Here is a 22003-nt window from a genome sequence, read left to right as displayed (position 1 = left end):
GATATCCAGAGTTATTCCTCAATTCTTATCATTGGAGACTGAAATACAGGGAACATCCAGATCAAGAATTCCTTTTAGAACTAAATGCATAAACTTTCCCAGAATTTTTTTTTAATTAATTTTATTTTATTTTATTTAATTATTGGATAACTAAGCTGTGGCATCTGAAAAGGAGTTCTTATTTTCTAGGATCTTATGAAACGTGAAGGATTCTTTTACCTGCTTCAGCTCACTCCTGGGTGTGTTTGTATGTGTGTGTGTGTGTGTGTGTGTGTGTGTGTGTTTTGAGACAAAGTCTCACTCCTTGGTTGCCTCAGAACTTGCTATATAGATCAGCCAGGCCTTGAATTCATGGAGTTCTTGTCTCTCAAGTGCTGGGATTAAAAGTATGGGTCACCATACTTCCTTTCTTTTGAGATTTATTTATTTTTATTCTATGCGTATGGATGTTTTGCCAGCATATGTGTCTGAGCACCATGCGTGGGCTGTGCCTGAGGAGTCATGAAGAAGGTGTAGGGTCCCCTTGGTCCTGGAGTTACTGACAGTTGTTAGTGATCGGTCCATGTGGATGCTGGGAATTGAACTCTGGTTCTCTGGAAGAAGCAGTCAGTCCTCTAGTCCCTTATTTATTTATTTATTTATTTATTTATTTATTTCATGATCTTAAGAGGAACAAGACAAGAACTGAAATCTGTACATCACTTAAAGTCAGTACCTCTATTTGAGGAGAGGGATTTTAAAAATGAGTTGTTATTTAATCTATTTAATCTATTGCATGTATTTAATCTCAGTACTTGGGAAGTAGAGGTAGGTGGATCTTGGTGCGTTCAAGGCAAGTTTCAGGCTAGCTATGTCTATATAGTAAGACTCTGTCTCAAAAAAAAAAAAAAAAAAAAAGCATTTGAGTCTGCACGGGATTCCAATCCTCTTGCCTCACTCAGCTAGGCCGCATTCACCAGGCTACATCCCTCACTGTAAAGCCTCCAGCCCACCAATCTCTCATTATTATAGTTTTGTTAGCTCAAGAATGTTTTATTAACGGAACTATAAACTATGTAACGTTCTGGGGTTTCCTCAGCATAATTCCTTGGAAAACCATCCAGCTTTTTTTTCCCTCTTTCTTTCTTTTTCTTATATACTGATAGTGTGTTCCTTTTTTTGTTTTTTTCTCTTTAAAGTGTGGTTGAAAACCGCATGACATAAAATTTACTATCGTAACCACATGTGCAAAGTTATCTGACATAGCTGTTGAATTTGTTCAGCTTGAGAAACTGAAACCCTACACCCAATGAACAGCTTCTATCTCTCCCCTAAGCCCCTAGAAACCACTGCTCTACTTCCTGTTGCTAAGAATTCTGATTATCCACAGAGCTATGCAGTGTTTGTCTTTGTTGACTGACTTACTCATATTCATCTTGGCATACAGCTCCAAAGCTTCACCCGGGTAGTGTATGTCAGGGTTTTTGTTTGTTTTTTTGTTTTTTTTGTTTTTTTTTTTTGGTTTTTTGAGACAGGATTTCTCTGTATAGCCCTGGCTGTCCTGGAATTCACTCAGTAGACCAGGCTGGCCTCGAACTCAGAAATCCTCCTGCCTCTGCCTCCCGAGTGCTGGGATTAAAGGCATGCACTACCATGCCCGGCTGGGTGTTTTCCTTTTTAAAGACTGAGTAGTATTCCATTCTTTATCACATTTTCCAAATATTCCATTTATCCACTGATAGATTTTTTTTAAAGTTTTTTTTTAGATGTTTATTTATTGTTATACATAAGTACACTGTAGCTGTCTTCAGATACCAGAAGAGGGTGTCAGATCTCATTATGGGTGGTTGTGAGCCACCATGTGGTTGCTGGGATTTGAACTTAGGACCTTCAGAAGAGCAGTCAGTGCTCTTATCCACTGAGCCATCTCACCAGCTCCTGATAGATTTTTTTTTTTAGGCTACTTTCATCCTTTTAATGATGCCCCTTAATGATGAAATCTCCAGGCTATCCCACACAGTGGAGTATGAGCCAAGGATGGACACTCCAGTCATTCTTTTGCTGTGGACTGTAGCCAGTGTAAATGCAAGGGAAGGGTCTGGCGCTAAGTGCGACATCCAGCAAAAATAGACTGACAATCCACACAGGATATAAGATGTACATAGAATCAGACATTGTCTTTTTATGCTAGCAGTAAACATGTGAACACTGACATTATAATATACCATTTACTGTTACTTTTCAATAGACTAGACCTGTGTTTGCCAGAGAGTGGGGAGAATAGGATGAAGGGAAGCAAAACCAACCAGCCTGTATGTACAGTGCTATTGTGTGAGAACTGTGGCTGATTCTAGTGCCTCGCATCACCATGGTGGGGGTGCATAATGATCAAAAATACATGGTATGACTCACAATAATGAGATGAGAAAACTGTCAATATACTCACCATAAATGAAAGATCAAGTTTTAAAAAAAAATCAAAATCACTTTTCAGGTACATGTGGAATAGTCTCTTAAGAGAGACTGTAAGTGAGACTTAAAACACATCTTAATGCACTTAAGACTGAAACAACAAGCAAATATTTTTTCCTAACTGGGATGGATTAAAACTAGAACTTAGTAAAACAAAACAAAACAAAAAACTAGAAAAACAACAAATATATAACACAACTGAATGATGTAAGAATCATAGGGGGAATTTGGACAGATTCTGACTAGTAGAAACAGACAGACAACAACGTTCCCAACATTTTAGCAGGGTCGGGTGTGGTGACGCATCCTGGCACCCCTGCACTCTGGAGGCTGAAGCAGGAGGATCAGGAGTTTAAGGTCAACATTGCTTACATAGTGAGATCTTGTCTCCAAAACAAAAACTAAAAAATAAACAGGAAAAGCAGAGCCAATACAAACTCTTACAGAGGGATGTGCCTCAGCCAAGCAAATGTGACTTTGAAGGAGGTTCCCATTTTACCAGTCATTCTTGTGGTGTTTTAAGTCTGCCTATCCCTAGAGGCTAAAAATTCCTACTTACATTTTTTTTTTTTTTAAACCTGGTTTCCCTTTTTATGTTTCAGTTTTAAGAGTTTGAGTTAATCGATGGGTGTGGGATAAACACAGGCATGATCACAATAGCTGTGAGAGGAATCTTGAAACTGTGGCGATTGATTCTTCTTGTTGTATTTTCATGAGTGTTAGAATTCACGTAATGGACATGGTACTCTGGATTCGTTCTTCTTTCCTGTGCGCGCGCGCGTGCGTGCGTGCGTGCGTGCGTGCGTGCGTGCGTGCGTGCGTGCGTGTGTGTGTGTGTGTGTGTGTGTGGTGTGGAGTGGGCGGGGTGGGGACAGAGTGTCATACTACAGTCCAGCCTGGCATTGGAGCTCACCGTGTGAGACAGGCTGGGCTTTGAACCGGTGACAATTTTCCTGCCTCGGACTTCCAAATGCTAGGAAGAGAGGAGACTGTACTCAGCTTCTTTCAGCTGTTCTGCAGTTGAGGATGGAACATGGGCCTCTTGCATGTCAAGTAATTGCTCCGCCACTCAACTACATCACCAGTTGTCTTATCTTACTTTTGATTTTGAGTCACGGTCTCACTAGACAGGCTGCGCTTGACTCACTAGGAGAGGAGGCAGGGCTTGAACTTCTGAACCCCCATCTCTGTCTGCTGAGAACGGCTGGGAGGCTCTGTCGCTTTGCACTAAAGCCTAGCTTTGCCATTCTTCTTTTTTTTTTTTTTTAAAGACTTATTTAATTTATTTTATGTATATGGGTCCACTGTAGCTGAACAGATGGTTGTGAGCCTTCATGTGGTTGTTGGGAATCGACTTTTTAGGACCCTGTTCACTCTGTCCCAACGATTTATTTATTATTATACATAAGTACACTGTAGCTGTCTTCAGACACTCCAGAAGAGGGAGTCAGATCTCATTACGGGTGGTTGTGAGCCACCATGTGGTTGCTGGGATTTGAACTCAGGACCTTCGGAAGAGCAGTCAGTGCTCTTACCCACTGACACATCTCACCAGCCCCAGCGTCACCATTCTTAGCACACAGGTTCCATAACTGGTAGATTTACATCCAAATAGGAAGTTAATCTACTTTGAGAACACCTATAAATAGGATTGTGCCTTCAGAGTCTGCGTGCTCATAAAGAAACACATTTAATTTTTTAAAAGATTTTTGAAATTTTACTTTATGTATATAAATGTTTTGTCTGCCTGTATGTTTTGTGCATCACATGTGTGCCTGGTATCTGTGGAGGCCAAAAAGGGGGGGGCTGGATTCTTTGAAACTGGGAATACAGAAGACTGTCAGCCACCATGTGGGTGCTGGCATCTAAACATGAGCCTTTTGGAAGAGCAGATCCAGCCCCCACATTTTATTTTATTTATTTATTTTATGTATATGAGTAGCTGTCTTCAGACACATCAGAAGAGGGCATTGGATTCTGTTTTAGATGGTTGTCAGCCACCATGTGTTTCCTAGGAATTGAACTTGGGATTTCTTGAAGAACAGTCGGTGCTCTTAACCTTTAAGCCATCTTTCCAGCCCCCTACATTTTATTAAATTTTTTTTCCTTTATGTTTATTTTGTTGTGTTTTTGCCTGAGTTTATCTATTACTTCTAGACTTTAAAAAATAGATTCTATGTAATTTTTGATGTGTCAATCACGTTGTGTAAGTGATTCTCACGTGGTCTTCTCGGACCTTATTATTATTTTTTTTTCATTTTTTTTTCCTGTTTGCTTGGCCCTGCTTGCTCCAGCCCAAAGATTTATTTATTTATTGTATTTATTTATTACACTGTAGCTGTCTTCAGATACACCAGAAGAGGGCATCAGATCTCATTATGGATGGTTGTGAGCCACCATGTGATTGCTGGGATTTGAACTCAGGACCTTTGGAAGAGTAGTCAGTGCTCTTACCCACTGAGCCATCTCTCCAGCCCCTTATTATTTGTTTCCCTTTCCCCCCATAGTGCAGTGGTTACAGTTTACAGCACTGTGGGGAGGGTAGTGGCCAGAGGATGAGACCGTGGCATGTCACTTCTCCCTATTAGACAATGCTATGGGTTCTATAGATGCACTGTAGCGAGCTAGGGACGTTCTCTCTAGTTCTATTTTTCTGACTGTTTAGTTATTTTTAGTTTTAGTTATATTGAAGTAAAGTCTTGCTACATAGACCAGGCTGTCCTGGAATTCACTGTGTATTCAAAAGAATTTTTGCAAATCTGCCGATATTGTCTATAGCACCTTGACGACTTGTCTGTGACATGTAATTCGTTTTATATATTGCTGAATTTTATTTGCTATGGAATTTACATCTTTATGAGGGAATATCACCTATTGTTTTCTTTTTAAATACTGCCACCTTATTTTATATTAGTATAATATTTACTTCACTAAGTCAGGAAATACTTGCTTCAGTTTGTTACAGGGAAGAGAATAGGTAGAGTAAGCTGATCTCTCTGAAGTATGCACCTTTATTATGTAGCCCAGGCTAATCATGAACTCTTGAGCCTCTTGTCTCAGCCTCCAGAGTCCTGAGAGTGCAGGCCTTTTTATATACACAAATAGGAATCTTTTTTGCTCCATTTCTTATGCGTGCTTTAATCCCAATTACTTTTTTTATATTAGGTGTTAATATCTTATAGCCTAATATCTAAGTCTTAGGATTTTAGAGTCTTGTGTTGTTTTTTGAATTAGGTTGACTGTCTTTTGGTTAGGGTAATTCAGATTGAGAATACTTCATAAAATTCACAGCATATAAAAAATGCTGTCATATTATTTGGAAATAAATGGTAAATTGGTCTCCCTCCCTCCCTCCCTCCCTCCCTGCCTGCCTTCCTTCCTTCCTTCCTTCCTTCCTTCCTTCCTTCCTTCCTTCCTTCCTTCCCCTTTCTTCCTCCCCTCTGTCTCTCCCCTCTCACTCTCTTTTCTTTCTCCCCCCTCTATTTCTTTTCTTTCTTTCATTATTCCCAAGCCTGTTTGCTGGAAGAATGTATGATGTCCTTGTGGTTTAGTTCTGTTATTTTTAGTGTTCCCTTGGTGGCTTCCAGACATAACATATAACAAATAAGAGAAAAAAAATTCATCCCCCAAACATTCCATGGCCTGATCTTGATTTTAAAATAGTCCTAAGAGCAATAGGAAAAAGATTAAGAAATAATAATGTAATGTGCTTATTATGGTGAGATTCCAAGCCCAAAACTCAAGTATCAAAAAGGATGGAATTGAGATGGTAGAAGACTCTGGTTTGACTCCACCAGGTGGCCATTCAACCTGCCCCACGTTTTGCTGCAAGGGAAGGGAGACAGACAAGGGTAGATAGAGACCAGCTGCCATGGGCAGGTTACACAAGGGTGGCTGCTTCTATCCAGCCATTGCAAATCAAAGGTGGCAGGTGCAGCCAGCACCAGCCTTATCCAGTAGTAGCAGAGCCTATGTCACCCTTTGTGGACCTTGTTTTCTTTGTTATCAGAATATGTTTGGAGTCCAAGGGAAACCTACCTGGGGCTTTATTCCTGTGTTTGAGTCTTTCGCTTGGAGCCTGAGTATATAAATGTTCCAGCAGGCTGTCCTGTCTTCCCTACATCTTGTCTCAGAGGAGAGAAAAAGGACAGCGAGGGAGAGATGACCAGGAAAGGGGTAGTAACTTAGAGGAAATTACCATAGAAAACATACTTTTTTCTCTTCAAATTGGACCATGAACCAATTGCACAATGGTGGGTAGGAAATGAGTGAATAGATTCAATGGCTGTAATTTCTTTGCTCTCAGTGGTGTGGAGGGTGAGAGTTCATAGCTCAGCAACTTCAGCTTGTGCATTTGTGTTTGTTTGTACAGATCTATCTACACACATTGATAGTAACCGCCACTGGTAGGTCATCTGATCTTTGTGCTTGCTCCTTCTGGGCACAGTATGTCTTTCAGGCAGCTTCTAAACAAGTTATGCAAATGAGAGGAAAGAGCATGTGTGGGTTCAGAAGGTGGGTCCTCCACAGCCCTGCATTGCTTCAGGGTGAGCTCACAGGATCATGGCGATCATAGCAAGGAGGGAGTGGCGTTGATGCTTACTGACTTACCTGGTGCTGGATCCGAGTCTGGGCTACGTCCTGAGACAGACCTGGGCACTTACAGAGAGCAAGGCAATATGCCTGTTTACCTCCTGGGGGAGCCAAAAATTAAAAAGAAAAAATCCAAGTAGAGTATGCGGGAGGAGAGTGAGTTAGAGGGTAGAGGACAGGTATGTGTGGTACTGTTGTTAAGTCAGGGTCAGTAAATCCTCTCCAAGGAATACACCTTGTGTGTAGCAGGGTTCAGGGTTCTCTGGAAATACATGGGGGTCACAGCACAGGCAGAAGGATCAGTAAGAACTTTGTCTAGAATGAGGCTGGCTGGTCCAGTCATAGCTGGATAGCTGTTCTGAGAAAAGGCCTTATCTTCAAAGGCCTTTATGAAATGAACATTTATTCCAAAGGTGTTGAACTTGAATAAACTTGCGTTTTGTTTATAAAAGCTAAATATTTGGTTCTAGGTCAGATGAGGAGGTTGCATTGAGCCACAGTGTGAAATTCCTAATTCATTGGAAATCCACCTCTGACCTCTGTCGCAAGGCAGCAGAGAGGCAGGTTACACAGCTGGTGGGTCTTGCTGGTATACCATGGTGTGGCATAATCATGCAGGGGAGCTGGGAATTTGAGAGGAGTCTGGGTAAGGACAGTCTGCCATTGAAGGGCTACCTCCCTTCTACCATTTCTCTGTGGCCAGTGTGGCCAGGCAGTGTAAGCTGTGGCTTAGTGAAAAAAAAAAAAAAAGCCCAGCATCATAGTACTGCCTGCCTCAGCTTGTCTTGGGCATGCAAAGTAATGGAGGAAGGAGTGGGAGGCATGGTCTGGCTTGCCTGGCCCCCAGGGTCTGAACCTTCACATTGTAAAGCCTGTGAACTTTTCCTTCTCTCTACAATCCCTGTGAATGGGGCAGGCCAAGGCTGCTGCCTCCAGCTAGAGGCACAGAGGCCGGAGAGTTCCATTCTGAATGGCGAGGAGCATCTGGAAGCGTGAGAAGCACTTTGACATCAGGAATGAAAAGATGAGGTTTCTGCTCATGCGAGGAATGCATGTACCTCCCCCCTGCAAGGGGACTCAGCTGAGTTTTAGTGGTTGGGTTGCGGTTGACATTTTTCCTCTTCAAATTTTTCTCTTGACATAATGTTGACTATGTAATTTAAAAAAAAGGGAAAGAAGTCCCCATCTGTGGGAGTAAGCCAAAATGTAATTGAATTACGAGACTATTTGGGAAAATAGCCTCTTACGGTATTGAAGTAGCAGCCAGCTTTGCTTACCAGGACCCACTGCAACATTGTCAGAGGAGTTGGAGTCATGGGATAATCACTGACCATTCTTTCAAGCAGTATGTGTTTGCTTGGAAGGAAGTACCTGGTGAAGTTTTGGGACTAACTTTTTCACCGTTGTTCTGATGGCTTTCCAAATGTTCTTTTTAGCGTGGTTCAGCCTCATCCCTCCGGCAGCCTTATCATTGACAAGGACTCTGAAGTTTACAAGATGCTTCAGGAGAAGCAAGAATTACACGAGCCCCCCAAACAGTCCACATCCTTCCTGGTTCTGCAGGAGATCCTGGAGTCAGATGGGAAAGGTAAGGGGCCCTGTGGAGAGAGTCTGTCTCTGCTGGAGCACGGATGAGCACCACACTAGAGAAAGGCTTGCTGTGAAAGGCTGGGTCTTCCTGTGCAGCCTAGAGCTTGCCATCTTCCCCAGAGCCTGAGGTTACATGAGCACACACTACCACTTCTGGCTTGGCATTGACTTTTTAAAAATGTGAATCACTTATTGAAAAGAGGAGAGGAGGGAGAAAGAGGGCTCAGGTGCAGATCGGTTGTAGAATGCTTAAAGTAGAACTATATAATATGCATAAAGCCCTGGATTCCACTTCCAGCACGTGGGGTGAGGGGTTACTGGGTGGAGGTGGGTGGGAATGTTGGTAGTAGGGGAAGGGACAAGAGTGCCCCTCTGGATTATATTTTCTGGCTCAGTCTTAAAAATATTTACTTTTATTTTACACATATGGTTGCTTTACCTGTGTGTATATCTATTTTCTGTATGCACACCGTATCTGCAGAGGCCAGAAGAGAGCTGTAGTTATGAGTGATTATGAGTCATTGTGTGGGTGCTGGGGACTGAACCCAAGTCCTCTGCAACAACTACTTTTAACCATGGGGCCATCTGGCCAGTCCTAGTTGCCCACTCTTCTTCACAGGTTTGAATTTTTAAAAAGGGATCTGTTTTATCTTTATTTATATATGTGTATATGGGTGACTGGGGAGGCAAGGAGGGGTGTCAGATCCTCTGGAGCTGGAGTCACAGGCAGTTGTGGGTCATCATATTGGTGCCGGGGACTCAACTCTGTCCTCTGCAAGCGTAGCACTGAGCTATCTCTCCAGCCCCGATTTTCTATTGCTGTAGATTCATTATAAAAAGTGATGTTTTTTTGAGTGTCTTTTTGTGTAGCCTTGGCTGTCCTGGAACTCACTGTGTAGATCAGGCTGACCTCAAACCTACAGAGATCTGCCTACCTCTGCCTCCCAAGTGCTGGGTTTGAAAGTGTGACCCGTTAATCACTGCCCAGTGAGTGATAGGTTTTATAATGACATTTTTCATTCAAATATATCTTTTACTTGGACCGTATTCATCCCTTACTATCTCTCCTGCCCTCACACCCTCCAGTCATTCAGTCATTCACATGTACCATGCTTTCTTTACCCATCCATCTATTAATGGACATCTGGTTGACTCTATAAGTTGGCTATTAATCTTGCAGTGTCACAATACACATAAATGACCAAGTATCTGCTATGTTGACTTTCCTTTCATGTGTTCTTTTCTTTTCTTTTTTTTTTTTTTGTGGGACCTTCATACTGATTATGGATTTCAATAGCAGCTGCCTCCATTTTCATTCCCACCAGCAGTGTGTGCAAGGGTCCTTTTGTACATTCTTGTCAGCATCTGATGTTGCTTGTTTTTATACAAACAACCACTCTGAGAGAGATGGGAGGCAACCTCGTCATGGTTTTAATTTTCATTTCCCTGATGACCACGGATGCTCAGCACCATTTCCTGTCCTACTGGCAGTCTGTTCTGTGGCTCATGTATTCATTCATTGGATGGTGGGGGTTTTGTTCTCGGTGTTTGATATTTTGAGTTTATTGGCTATTCTAGATATCAATCCCTTGTGGCATGTAGGAGTTGTTTTAAGAGCTTTGCATCTGGCCAGCTGTTTCCAGCCTTGCATGTATTAGGGAGCTAAGGGTGCAGTCAGTGTGACCCTGTGAGAGCTCTTCTCATTCACACACCAAGGTGACAGGTGAGGAAGAACTTCTAGAGGCCACAGAAGGAAAATGGATCTGTAAACCACCGAAGCTGGGGACCTTCCTTCCCAGTGGGTCCCCTGAGTTTGTTCTTGCCTTAGGGCAGATGGCCTTTCAACAATCAAATTTTTTTTTTTTTTTTTTTTAGACAGGCTTCTCTGTATAGCCTTGGCTGCCCCGGAACTTATTCTGTAGACCAGGCTGGCCTTAAACTCAGAAATCCACCTGCCTCTGCCTCCCAAGTGCTGGGATTAAAGGCATGCGCCACCACTGCCTGGCACAACAGCTCTTTCTTAACCCTGGCTAGTGACCTCAAGAGAGGCCCCAGGGTAGCCACCTTAACCCTAGGCTAGTTTCTGACCTGTCCTCTAGGCTCAGACACGTGTGCAGCACGACCATTGCTATGACCACAGTAAGCACTCCCCAGTTGCCGTGATGCTGGCACTTCACCAGAAGGTTCCAGATAAGCTTTGCTTGCCCACTCATGAATTCCAGTGCATCTGCTGGTCTCAGAAGACAGCTCTCCTTGGAGACATTACTACCTAGGGCTTTGTTCAGTCACTGAGGAATGTTCTGAGATTGGTAAAAGGCAGAAATGTTTCTCCTCTCATAATTGCTTTGTCTAGCAAGCCTTCAGATTTGTCAGAATCCCAGGAACCTTCCGTCAGCAGCCCCTGTTCCTGATGGGAGAGCTGATTTTGTATACTTATCTGGTCTCTATGATGTCTACTCCTCAATGCTCTGTCCCCTTCCCTAGGACTCAGGGACCTAGCTGACCTTCTGCTGTGTATTCTCTCTTTCCCCACAGTGCCTACCTATGGGTGCTCCAGTGAGAGATACCTAGGGAGTGAACTTATCTGGCTACACTCTGAGTCTCCTCTGTGGTATGGATTCTGTAGAGAGCGGCAGTTCACACCCACAAGAAAGTATAAACCATGTGCTTCTTTTATGCTGAACAGTGTTGTTCTAGTAAAACATGAGCTAGAGCTAGCGAGACTTTGCTTAAACTCCACTATTAGTCCCGACTCACGCGCAACTTGAGATCTAGCCTATAGGTATGTTAGGTCTGTCAGAACACACGACAAGGTGTAGGTGACTTTACCTTGCGTAAGGAGGGGAAACTTCAGTTAAGGTGGACAATGTCAGCCTGTCTGAGCCTACAGTCCGACACAGACTGTGCCAGAAAACCCATTAGAACTCACAGATAAGGACACGATCATGGGGCTGTGAACCCATACAGTATCAAGACCTCCTTTTATCTTCTACCCCAGTAACCCAAACCCATAGCTTCCATGGTCACAATTCTCCTGTCAGCTGGAGCCCTGGTCATCACACATACTTCCAGGCGCAGAGAGGAAGTAAGGGGTCAAGTCTAAATATAGAGTTCCCCTTTTAGGTGAGCCATTTCCCTTCTTTATACACACTACCTATATACCTATATATATATAGTATGTATACTATACTTACATTTTATTGACCGGGATTTACCTGGTTACCTGGCTGTACCCTCTTGTGTAACCTGGGTTTATTATTTGACTAAAAACATTCCCTTTGAGAGAGTCCAGAAGCCTGTTTTCCCTGAGGTTGATAGGTCAATGCCCGGGTCACTAGCCAGGGTTAAGAAAGGGCCAATGTGATTGTCAGATGCCTGTCGTTCTGAGAAAAGTCTGTGGGTGGGAACACTGGCATCCATCGTCCACCTTGAGCCACGAGTCCTTGGGCAGGTTGCTAGTCTCTATGATCTCTATATGCAACCCACGGGGAAACCACACGGTGACACGGCTGTTGGAGGGATTATGGGAAAAATTTGTCTGTGAAGTGCTCAGTGCAGCCAGGTGCACGTACAAGGCTTGGTTGAACAGTGTTGGTGATAAACCTCAGAAAATTCCATCAGAGCGGGTTGTCCTTACGAATTCAGGTCATCCTCTGCTTTTCTCTCGTGTTGTCTTGCTCCGGACACATTGTAACATTTGTAGGCAAAGGAAGCCTTCAGCTTGTTTTAACTGCAAAATACACATAAAAGAAAAAAGTCCCCTCCCCTGCCACGTACTAATCAAAACACTAAACATACAGAGCAAAGAAAAAAAAATTTCCCCCTTTTGTGATGGGCTTATAAACTCATACTCTATGTATGTTGTAGCACACCTCAGACCTCCTTTCCTTAAAATTTTAAATCACATTTATTTGTCCATTTATATATTGAGTGTGTGTGTGTATGTGTGTGTGTGTGTGTACGTACGTGTGTGTGTGTGTGTGTGTGTGTGTGTGTGTGTGTTTCTGGGGTGCCCATGTGCACAGTGGACATATGGAAGTCAGAGAACAACTTCTGGAATTTGGTTCTCTACCATGTGGGGATCTAGGGATTATTCTCAGGCTTACCCTCTGAACCACCACATTGGCCCCTTCCTGTCCCTTTAAAGCTATAATCATATCCTATTGTCTCTATATATCACCTTTAGTTTGTCCATTCCTCTGTCAGTAGAAGGATAGCTAGAAAGGGTGGAGGTATGTATGGAACATGGAGGAAACAGTGCTGGCTGGAGGCGCCCTCAGATGAAGAACCTGGGGATGTAGTGAGCAAACCCCTAGGTTCATGCCAGCTGCTGTCAGGGTTCCAGGATCCTCAGATGACCTGGAGTCAGGTTCTAGAGAACTGTCGTTGTTAAGACCTTGGCCTTGATTCTGTGGGCATGGTGGAGCCACGGAAGACTATTGGTCAGTGAAATGCATAGAAAAATAGCGGTATGTTAATTAGCTGATTTTCATTTCTCTTCAGAAACAGACAAAGGAAACTTGGGACGAAGGGTTTCCTGGAAGAGGAGATATTTGGGGGCTATTTCTAGGTGTTTGGAGACCAGTAATAAACAGAGTGGCAATTTCCAGGGTTGGCTTTCCAAGTGAGAGAAAACAACCCACAGCCAGCAGGTGGCAGTGTAGGCTTGAGAATGAGGGCTGCCTCAGCACAGCTCTAGTGCTCCCAGTTTCAGCCTTTTAGTTCCAGAAAAGGATATGGCTTCTCCTAACAAGGAGGAATTTCATCTCTCCCTGCCTTCTCTCCTTCTACCATTCTGCACTTTCTATTATTTCCTGGTGGTTTTCCAGTTGACTGATAGATCTATGAGAAGAGGATAGCTCATATTTGAGAGCCCGCCCTTTGCTGAGTTGGTTCTCCCAGTAGTCGGTTTGCCTGCCCACACTGTCCACATGTGCAGGACAGGCAGCCAAGCACCTTCAGCCATAAACTGAGGAAGCCTGTTTGCTATGCTTGAGACAGAACGCCTGGAGCAGCTGCTTGCTCTACCCCTTCTGAGATGCCTTCACGTAGGGCTGAGGTTGGGTGAGGTGTAGTATTTGCCTTTGATAAAAAGCTAAAGGGGATTGTGTGGTGGCACTTAGTTTCAATCCCAGCATGTGGGAGCCAGAAGCATTCAGATCTCTGTGAGTTCTACATAGTGAGTTCCATAGTGACAAGTAGGGCTACAAGGAGAGACCGTTAAATTAAAAATAAAAAAAAAAAAAATCAGTCATTCAACCAACCAACCAAACACCACAGGGATCATTAATAAAAACCTCAATAATTGGCTGGGAGTTTAATTCAGCTCGGTAGGGTACTTTCCTAGCATGTGTGAGGCCTTCTGCTCAATTCCAAACATTTCAGTAATGGTGAGATGGCTCATTGGGCAAAGAGGCTTGTTGCCAAACCTGAGTTTGAACCCCAGAACCCACACAGCAGTAGAAGAAAACCAACTTCTGCAAGTTGTCCTTTGACTGCTCTTCCCTCAGTACAGTATGGCATGCACATACCTACCTGTGTGCCTGAGCATACACAGATACACACACACACACACACACACACTCTCTCACACACACAAAGTGAATGTAATTTTTTTTAATTAAAAACTTTATGTGTATGGGTGTTTTGCCTGCATTTATTTCTATGCTTTGGTGTGTGCATGGTACCCAAGGATTCTAGAAGAAGGTATCAGATCCCCCAGAACTGGAGTGACAGACAGCTGTGAATCACTGAGAGGATGCTAGGAATTGAATCTGGATTGTCCGGAAGAACAACCAGTGTTTTTGAACACTGAACCATCAAAAACAAAAAAATTAAGCATAGCAAATTTTAATATAACATTTTAATAAATAGTCAACTTAATATAAAAATGCTATAATTACAGAAACTGGGAAAGTTGACTTCTTCCAATAGAAAGCAAGAAGGTCTCCTGGGCAGGGCGTGGTGGTGCACTCCTTTAATCCCACCACTTGGGAGGCAGAGGCAGGAGGATTTCTGAGTTCAAGGCCAGCCTGGTCTACAAAGTGAGTTTCAGGACAGCCAGGGCTATACAGAGAAACCCTGTCTCGAAAAACAAAGAACAAAAAACAAAAACAAACAAACAAACAAACAAGACTGCAAAATGCCAAGGAACTTGCCCAGTCTTGCAGATCCTGATAGCAGTGTCTTGACTTGAACATACAGATATACACAGGTGGTTCTGAGAGAGCCCAGTAATACTGACTTCATTCTTTACTTCCTGGCTAACCTGGTGTATTTTTTCTCCCTTTAGGGGATCCCAACAAGCCATCAGGATTTAGAAGTGTTAAAGCTCCAGTCACCAAAGTGGCTGCATCTGTTGGAAATGCTCAGAAGCTGCCCATCTGTGACAAATGTGGAACTGGTATTGTGTGAGTATTGGCTTCGCTGGTGTTAGAGAGTGGACAAACCATGAAAGCGTGGGAGTTGCTGGGTGTTGCGTAAAGTCAACAGATCGATCAGAATACGCAGAACTTTTATCTTGACATGATAGAGGCTTTTAGAATGATGAGTCTTCCCATTCACAATCCAGAGGCCTGCTGTAGGGTCTCTGAAGAAACCCCAGACCTCACCTCAGAAAGGACAGTACAGAGCCCTAGTGTGACTAATGGAGACCCATTCTTCCTCTCTCCTGCAGTGGTGTGTTTGTGAAGCTGAGGGATCACCATCGCCACCCTGAATGCTATGTGTGCACCGACTGTGGCATCAACTTGAAACAGAAGGGCCACTTCTTTGTAGAGGATCAGATTTACTGTGAAAAGCATGCCCGGGAGCGGGTCACACCACCTGAGGGCTATGATGTGGTCACAGTGTTCCGCGAGTGATGGAGAGGACCTGCCCTGTCTACTGCCCTCCAGCCAGCCTGCTGCACCTAGTTCTCGGAATATTCTGGCTCTCTCCTCCCTGACAGTCCTGTGCTTACTTAGTGTTAGTCATGCGCAATAAACATTGGGTTTCTTCTGTGCTGACTGACTCCCACTGGCAGTGTGACATCTGCTTTTACATTATTGGGAGATGGTTTTGTCCCTGTCCCTTCACCCACACCTCAATGCACCTTCTTCACTTGGAGTCTTCTCTGCTGCAAATGGACGTTGGTCACATTGGAACAAAGCCAAATGTAGTATCTCTGATGTTACTTGGTTTTACTTAATAAATTTAGACTTTAAAGCAATGTGTGACCTCTTAGTTGACTCTGCCTGTGTTCTATGTCCTGTCTCATGAAATTTGGAGTCTCTATTAGGTTTGGTTTCTACGGTTGTGAGAGATGTCAGGCTTTTCCCAGGCATGAGAAAACTACTATGAGCAAGCTGTGTTCCTTTTCATCTTTGTGACTTGCTCTAAGCATCATTGAGAACAGCAAATATTCTTAGTTATTTTTCTGTTGCTGTGGTAAAACGTGATGAAGGCAACTTATAGAAGAACTAGTTCATTTGGGCTTACAGTCTTGGTAGGGAGGCATGACAGCAAGTGCCGTAGCACCACCAACTGGGGACCAAGTGTTCACTGCCTGTGGAGGGGCCACTGTCATTCATACCACCACCCTATTATATCTTGTTTGGTTCTGTTTTAGAGAAATTGTCTTGGAGTTTGAGGGAATAAAACTTCCTGTTTTAGAAACTTTTCTATTACGGTGAGAAAACACCATGACCCAGGCAACTTATAGAAGAAAGCATTTGACTTAGCTTACGGTTTCAGGGGCTGAGAGCCCATGATGGCGAGTGAAGGAACAAACTAAGAGCTTGTGTCTTAGTCCACATGCACGAGACAGAAAGACAGACACACTGTAGATGGTGTGAGTCTTTTGAAACCTCAAAGCCTGTTCTCAGTGACACACTTCTTCCAACAAGACCGTATCTACTAATCTTTCTCAAAACAGTTCTACTAAGTTTGGAATAGTGAAACAAGCGAGCCTGTGGGGGGGGGGGGGAGGCATTCTAATTTTCATCACCACATTTCCCAAATAACAGGTAGGTAGCTCCTCCAGTTCATCTTAGAGTATGCTTCTACCATCCTTTTCCAGACCGCGGAGGCGTGCTATCTCAGAAGCAAGACCATCAGTGGCAGAGAGCTCAGATATGGGTAGTAGGTCATTTTCAGCAGCATCTGGAATTCTCCCTTATGCAAATGAGGCATCCCCAGCACCTGGTCAATGATGTACATTCTCCCTAAAGCCCCTACTCATCCCCCACAAAGGTTTAAATAGCCATTTCCCTGCAATAAACTAAACCAGTTCTCAAAAGCTGTTCCTGGAAGAGTGTTCTTTGTTCCTGTTGCTTGTTCTTGGTTGTACTCCAAAAGGGCAAAGCTCCTGACGAGCAGCCTGTTTTGGCTTTTTTTCCCCCCTTTTTCCATTATGCTGCATCATCAGGGCAAGCAGTTTTGTTTGTTTTGTTTTGTTTATCCTATGTGCGTTAACGTCAGTGACCGCTGGTCAAGATCCTGCCTGCATCCACCCTGACCCACCAGCTAAGCTTCCCTTTCTCCAGGCCAGCCTGCTGTGTAACAGGCCTGACTCCAAGAGAGGTACAGACATGCATGGCAAACCACCACACAGTTCTTCATGGAAGGGAGTCAGGGCAGGAACTTAAACAAGGTAGGTACCTGAAGGCAGGAGCTGGTGTGGAGGTCAGGGAGGAATGCTACTTATAGGCGTGCTTGCTGTGGTTTGTTCAGCCTGCTTTCTTATAGCACCAAGGACCGGGAGTCAGGGGTGCCACTACCCCTAAGGTCTGGGCCTTCTACATCAATCAATAATTAATTAATAAAATGAATTAACAGCCAAAAGATAAAAAATAAGAAAGTGCACTAAATACTAAAGCAGGCTATTTTATGGAGGTATAATCTCAATTGTGGTTCTCTCTTCTCATATAAAACTAGTTTGTGTCAAGTTGACAAGACTAAAACTAACTGGTTTGTGTCAAGTTGACAAGCATAAAACTAGTGAGCACAGAATCCTTGGCCATTTTCTTGTATAGTTAAGTCATGGGGAGGCAGAACACAGATACAAAAGAATGCATGTGGTATGTACTCAGTGATAAGTGGATATTAGCCCCCAAACTCATAATACCCATAATACAACCCACAGACCATATGGAGCTTAGGAGGAAGGAAGACCAGGGTGTGGATGCTTCAGTCCTGCATTGAGGGGGGAACAGGATGATCAAGGGAGGTGGAGGGAAGGGTGACCTGGCAGGAAGAGAAGAGGGGGAGAATATAAGAGGTGGGGATTATCAGGTACTGGAGGACTGAAGGGGGCAGGAGAGAGGTACAGGGGGTCAGGAAATTGAATAAAAAGTATATGGGGGGGAGGGGTAATGAGGAACTGGGGATAGCCACTGGAGGGTCCCAGACACTAGGGAAACAAGAGGCTCTTAGGACTCAACGGGGATGATTTTAGCAGAGAAGGGGAGATAGAACCTGTAGAGACCACTTCCAGTAGATAGTCATGGCCCCAAGTTGAGGGATGGGGCCATACACCCATCTCAAAGTTTTTAACCCAGAAATGTTCCTGTCCAAAGGAAGAACAGGGACAAAATGTGGAACAGAGACTGAAGGAAGGGCCATCCAGGGACTGCCCCATCTGGGGATCCATCCTGTCTTCAGACACCAAACCCGACAATGTTGCCATTGGCAAGAGTCACTTGCTGACAGGAACCTGATATGACTGCTCCTTGGGAGGTTCAGCCAGCATCTGACCAATACAGATGTGGATGTTTGGAGCCAACCATCAGACTGAGTTCAGGGACCCTGGTGGGGGAGATGGCAGAAGGATTGGAGTTGCTGAGGGGGATTGCAACCCCATAGGAAGAACAACATCAGCTGGTCAGATCATGCAGTGCTTCCAGGGACTAGACCACCAACTAAGGAGTGTACAGGGAGGGATCCATGGCTCTAGATACATAGGTAGGAGAGAATGGCCTTGTCTGACATCAATGAGAGTAGAGACCCTTGGTCCTGTGGAGATTTGATACCTCAGCGTGGGGGAATGCTGGAGTGGTGAGGTGGGAGAGGATGGGTGGGTGGGTGGGACAAAGGGGAGGGAGGAGAGTGAGTTTGTAGGATGGGGGGCTTGTGGAGGGGTAACTGGGAAGTGGGATATCATTTGAGATGTAAACAAATGGAATGATTAATAAAAAGAAGATATTTCTGGAAACTGTTGGTTGGATCCAGGTTGAGATATGTTGATGCTCATAGGTCCAAAACAACACGGCCTCTCTGTTAGAGCGAGTGAATATAGGGACCAGCGGATATTTTCCTGACCTTTCCAGTTGTCATAAGCATACTCAGTGATTGGCATAGCATCTACGCATCTACTCAGTTCTTTGTCCAATGAGACAAATACTATGATGTTTAATAAGAAAGTTTGAAATATCTCATTTCCCCTTGCATAACAAAATGCCCTGCAAAAGCCCAGTGCTCCAAATAAAGAAATACTCTTCAAAATCTATAAGAATCATAGCCACAAATAAATGCATGCATCAATAAACCAAGGGATGGGTTTGAAATGGCGTAGTTTTGTCATTCTTAGAAGATTCAAGGTTCTGGAATTAAGTTTTCAGTAATATGTTTACTTATTTTGCACTGCTGGGGTCAAACCCAGGGCTTGTGTTTGTTAGACAAGTGCTCTATCACTGATCTCTGTTCCCATTCTGGTTCATGTTACAAGAAGAAGTGCTGGGAAATGGCAATGAACTCTGGACAATTCTGCCACATCCACTCCAGTAGTGACCCGAGTGACAGGCCCAAAAGTCTGGGTGCAGTCCTGAGGCGAAACGTTCATGGAAACGTAGTCTCTTGGAACTGTGGCATCCTGTAATAACAAATGCTCCAAATCTGTCCTTGCTTTAGGCGGTAAATGGACTTGTGTGCTTTCCCTCAATATTGCTTTATTTTAAGCGCCTCTAAGGATTGAGTTGAAGTTAGATTCTTCACCAGTGTTCCAATGTCCTAGGCAGTCCTTGAGCCAACCCTGGGCATGGATAGCTGAGTCACTACCCTACACAGGAATTTACAATGACCTAGGAAGAAGGAAGGTTGTGGTCTAAGGAGGAACTAGAACAGATAATTAGAACTATAGATGGCTGAGCCATTCTCATACACAGGAATTTACAATGGCCTAGGGGGAAGGTGGACTACACAATAGAGTAGAATTGGAACTATGGCAAGGGCTAGAAGCCCCTGCCCTGGTTTAAGATTAAGCTGACCTTGGGGCTGATTTTGATCCTGGTTGCTAACATTGATTTTTATCCCAGTTAGTTCCTTTTAGCTTTTAGTATGCATTCTTCTGTTTTGTTGTAAAAGTAATTTTGCATCAGATAACTTCAGTGTACCTTGGATGGTCTTAATGTATCACTTAACTTCTTTGTTCTCTGTATTATATAAGACTGATGCTCACTTTGACAAAATACATCCAGACACAGCACTCCCTTGTGTCTGTGTCTGTTTGTCACTCTTTCCGTGCCAACTCCTTGCTCGCCTGTAACCACCGGAACCCGAGTTTCGCCTGTGGATCGAGGACCCAAGTGAAGTCCATCTGTAGCACAATTCCACCAGCAAGTTGTAGCAATTCTAGCTGCTGCACCAGTATCTCTGCAGACAGTTGACCAAGGTGGTCTCCAGTTCATACTGTGTGCATACTTGGTTTGAGAAGCGAGGAGGTTCTGTAACGAGAAAATGGTTGCATCTTGTAATTATTGCATCTTATCACAGAGACGATCTCTTGGGGCTGTGGGCATGGAATATTCCTACCTTGGAACACTGTCAGAATCAACACACTGGGGTGACACAGAGATTGCCAGCTTGGATGATGCCCACTATGAGAGAGTATGCTGGAGCAGGTCAGGTTGTTCTACAGCTGCCTGGCTCCTTGTGCTCATGACCTCACATACCCAGTGATCTTAAAGTTTTCAGGATAGGATAACAGTGGGAGAATCAAAAGGCAGCTTACTTAGAGCTTTTGGGCTACTATCCACTTACCACTGAGTACATACCATGAATGTCCTTTTGGGTCTGGGTTACTTCATTCAGGATATTTTCTAGGTCCATCCACTTGCCTAAAAAATATGTGAAGTCATCATTTTTTTTTAATTTTAATTAGATATTTTCTTTATTTACATTTCAAATGTTATTCCTCTTTCCTAGTTTCCCCTCTGAAAATTCCCTATACCCTTCCCCCCCCTCCCTAACCCACCCACTTCCATTCCTGGTCCTGTCATTACCCTATACTGGGACATAGAGCTTTCACAGAATCAAGGGCCTCTCCTCCCACTGATGATGGACTAGGCTATCCTCTGCTACATATATAGCTAGAGCCACAAGTTCCACCATGTGTTTTCTTTGATTGGTGGTATAGTTCCAATGAGCTCTGGGGGGATACAGGATAGTTCATATTGATGTTCCTTCTATGGGGCTTCAGTCCCCTTCTGCTCCCTGGGTATTTCTCTGGCTCCTTCATTGGGGACCTTGTGCCCCATCCAATGGATGACTGTGAGCATCCACTTATGTATTTGCCAGGCACTGGCAGACCTGTCAGCAGGCTCTTGTTGGCATCTGGTGTCGGGGTTTGGTGGTTGTTCATGGGTTGGATCCCCAAGCGTGGCAGTCTCTGGATGACCATTCCTTCAGGGTCTGCTCCGAACTTTGTAACTCCTTCCATGGGTATTTTGTTCCACATTCTAAGAAGGAACGAAGTATCCACACTTTGGTCTTCCTTCTTCTTAAGTTTCATGTGTTTTGCAAATTGTATCTTGGGTATACTAAGTTTCTGGGCTAATATCCACTTATCAGTGAATGCATTTCATGTGTGTTCTTTTGAGATTGGGTTACCTCACTCAGGATGATATCCTCCAGATCCATCCATTTGCCTAAAAGTTTCATAAATTCATTGTTTTTAATAGCTGAGTAGTACTCCATTGTGTAAATGTACCACATTTTTTGTATCCATTCCTCTGTTAAGGGACATCTGGGTTATTTCCAGCTTTTGGCTATTATAAATATGGCTGCTATGAACATAATGGAGCATGTATCCTTATTACAAGTTGGAACATCTTCTGGGTATATGCCCAGGAGAGATATTGCTGGATCTTCCGGTAGTACTATGTCCAATTTTCTGAGGAACCGCCAAACTGATTTCCAGAGTGGTTGTACCATCTTGAAATCACACCAACAATGGAGGAGTGTCCCTCATTCTCCACATCCTTGCCAGAATCTGCTGTCACCTAAATTTTTGATCTTAGCCATTCTGACTGGTGTGAGGTGGAATTTCAGGGTAGTTTTATTTGCATTTCCCTGATGATTAAGGATGTTGAACATTTTTCAGGTGCTTCTCAGC

General features: G+C 43.8%; 2 protein-coding genes across 2 annotated transcripts in view; both read left to right on the top strand.

Annotated features, from left to right (window-relative positions):
- The window catches only part of Pdlim1 (PDZ and LIM domain 1), a 49194-nt gene extending 33350 nt beyond the window's left edge, over nucleotides 1–15844 (top strand). Inside the window, exons 5-7 of the mRNA XM_021151809.2 lie at nucleotides 8481–8632; nucleotides 14927–15044; nucleotides 15311–15844. Of these exons, the coding sequence (XP_021007468.1) occupies nucleotides 8481–8632; nucleotides 14927–15044; nucleotides 15311–15497 (457 nt within the window). The 3' untranslated portion in view covers nucleotides 15498–15844. The remainder of the gene's footprint in view (nucleotides 1–8480; nucleotides 8633–14926; nucleotides 15045–15310) is intronic.
- Nucleotides 15845–17095: 1251 nt separating this feature from the next.
- The window catches only part of LOC110285739 (cytochrome P450 2C70), a 58813-nt gene continuing 53905 nt past the window's right edge, over nucleotides 17096–22003 (top strand). Inside the window, exon 1 of the mRNA XM_021152121.2 lies at nucleotides 17096–17266. Coding sequence (XP_021007780.1) covers nucleotides 17234–17266 — 33 coding nt within the window. The 5' untranslated portion in view covers nucleotides 17096–17233. The remainder of the gene's footprint in view (nucleotides 17267–22003) is intronic.

Source organism: Mus caroli, chromosome 19 (genome assembly GCF_900094665.2).
Source record: "Mus caroli chromosome 19, CAROLI_EIJ_v1.1, whole genome shotgun sequence".
Classification (NCBI taxonomy): Eukaryota; Metazoa; Chordata; class Mammalia; order Rodentia; family Muridae; genus Mus; species Mus caroli.
This window is presented reverse-complemented; position numbering and strand designations above follow the sequence as displayed.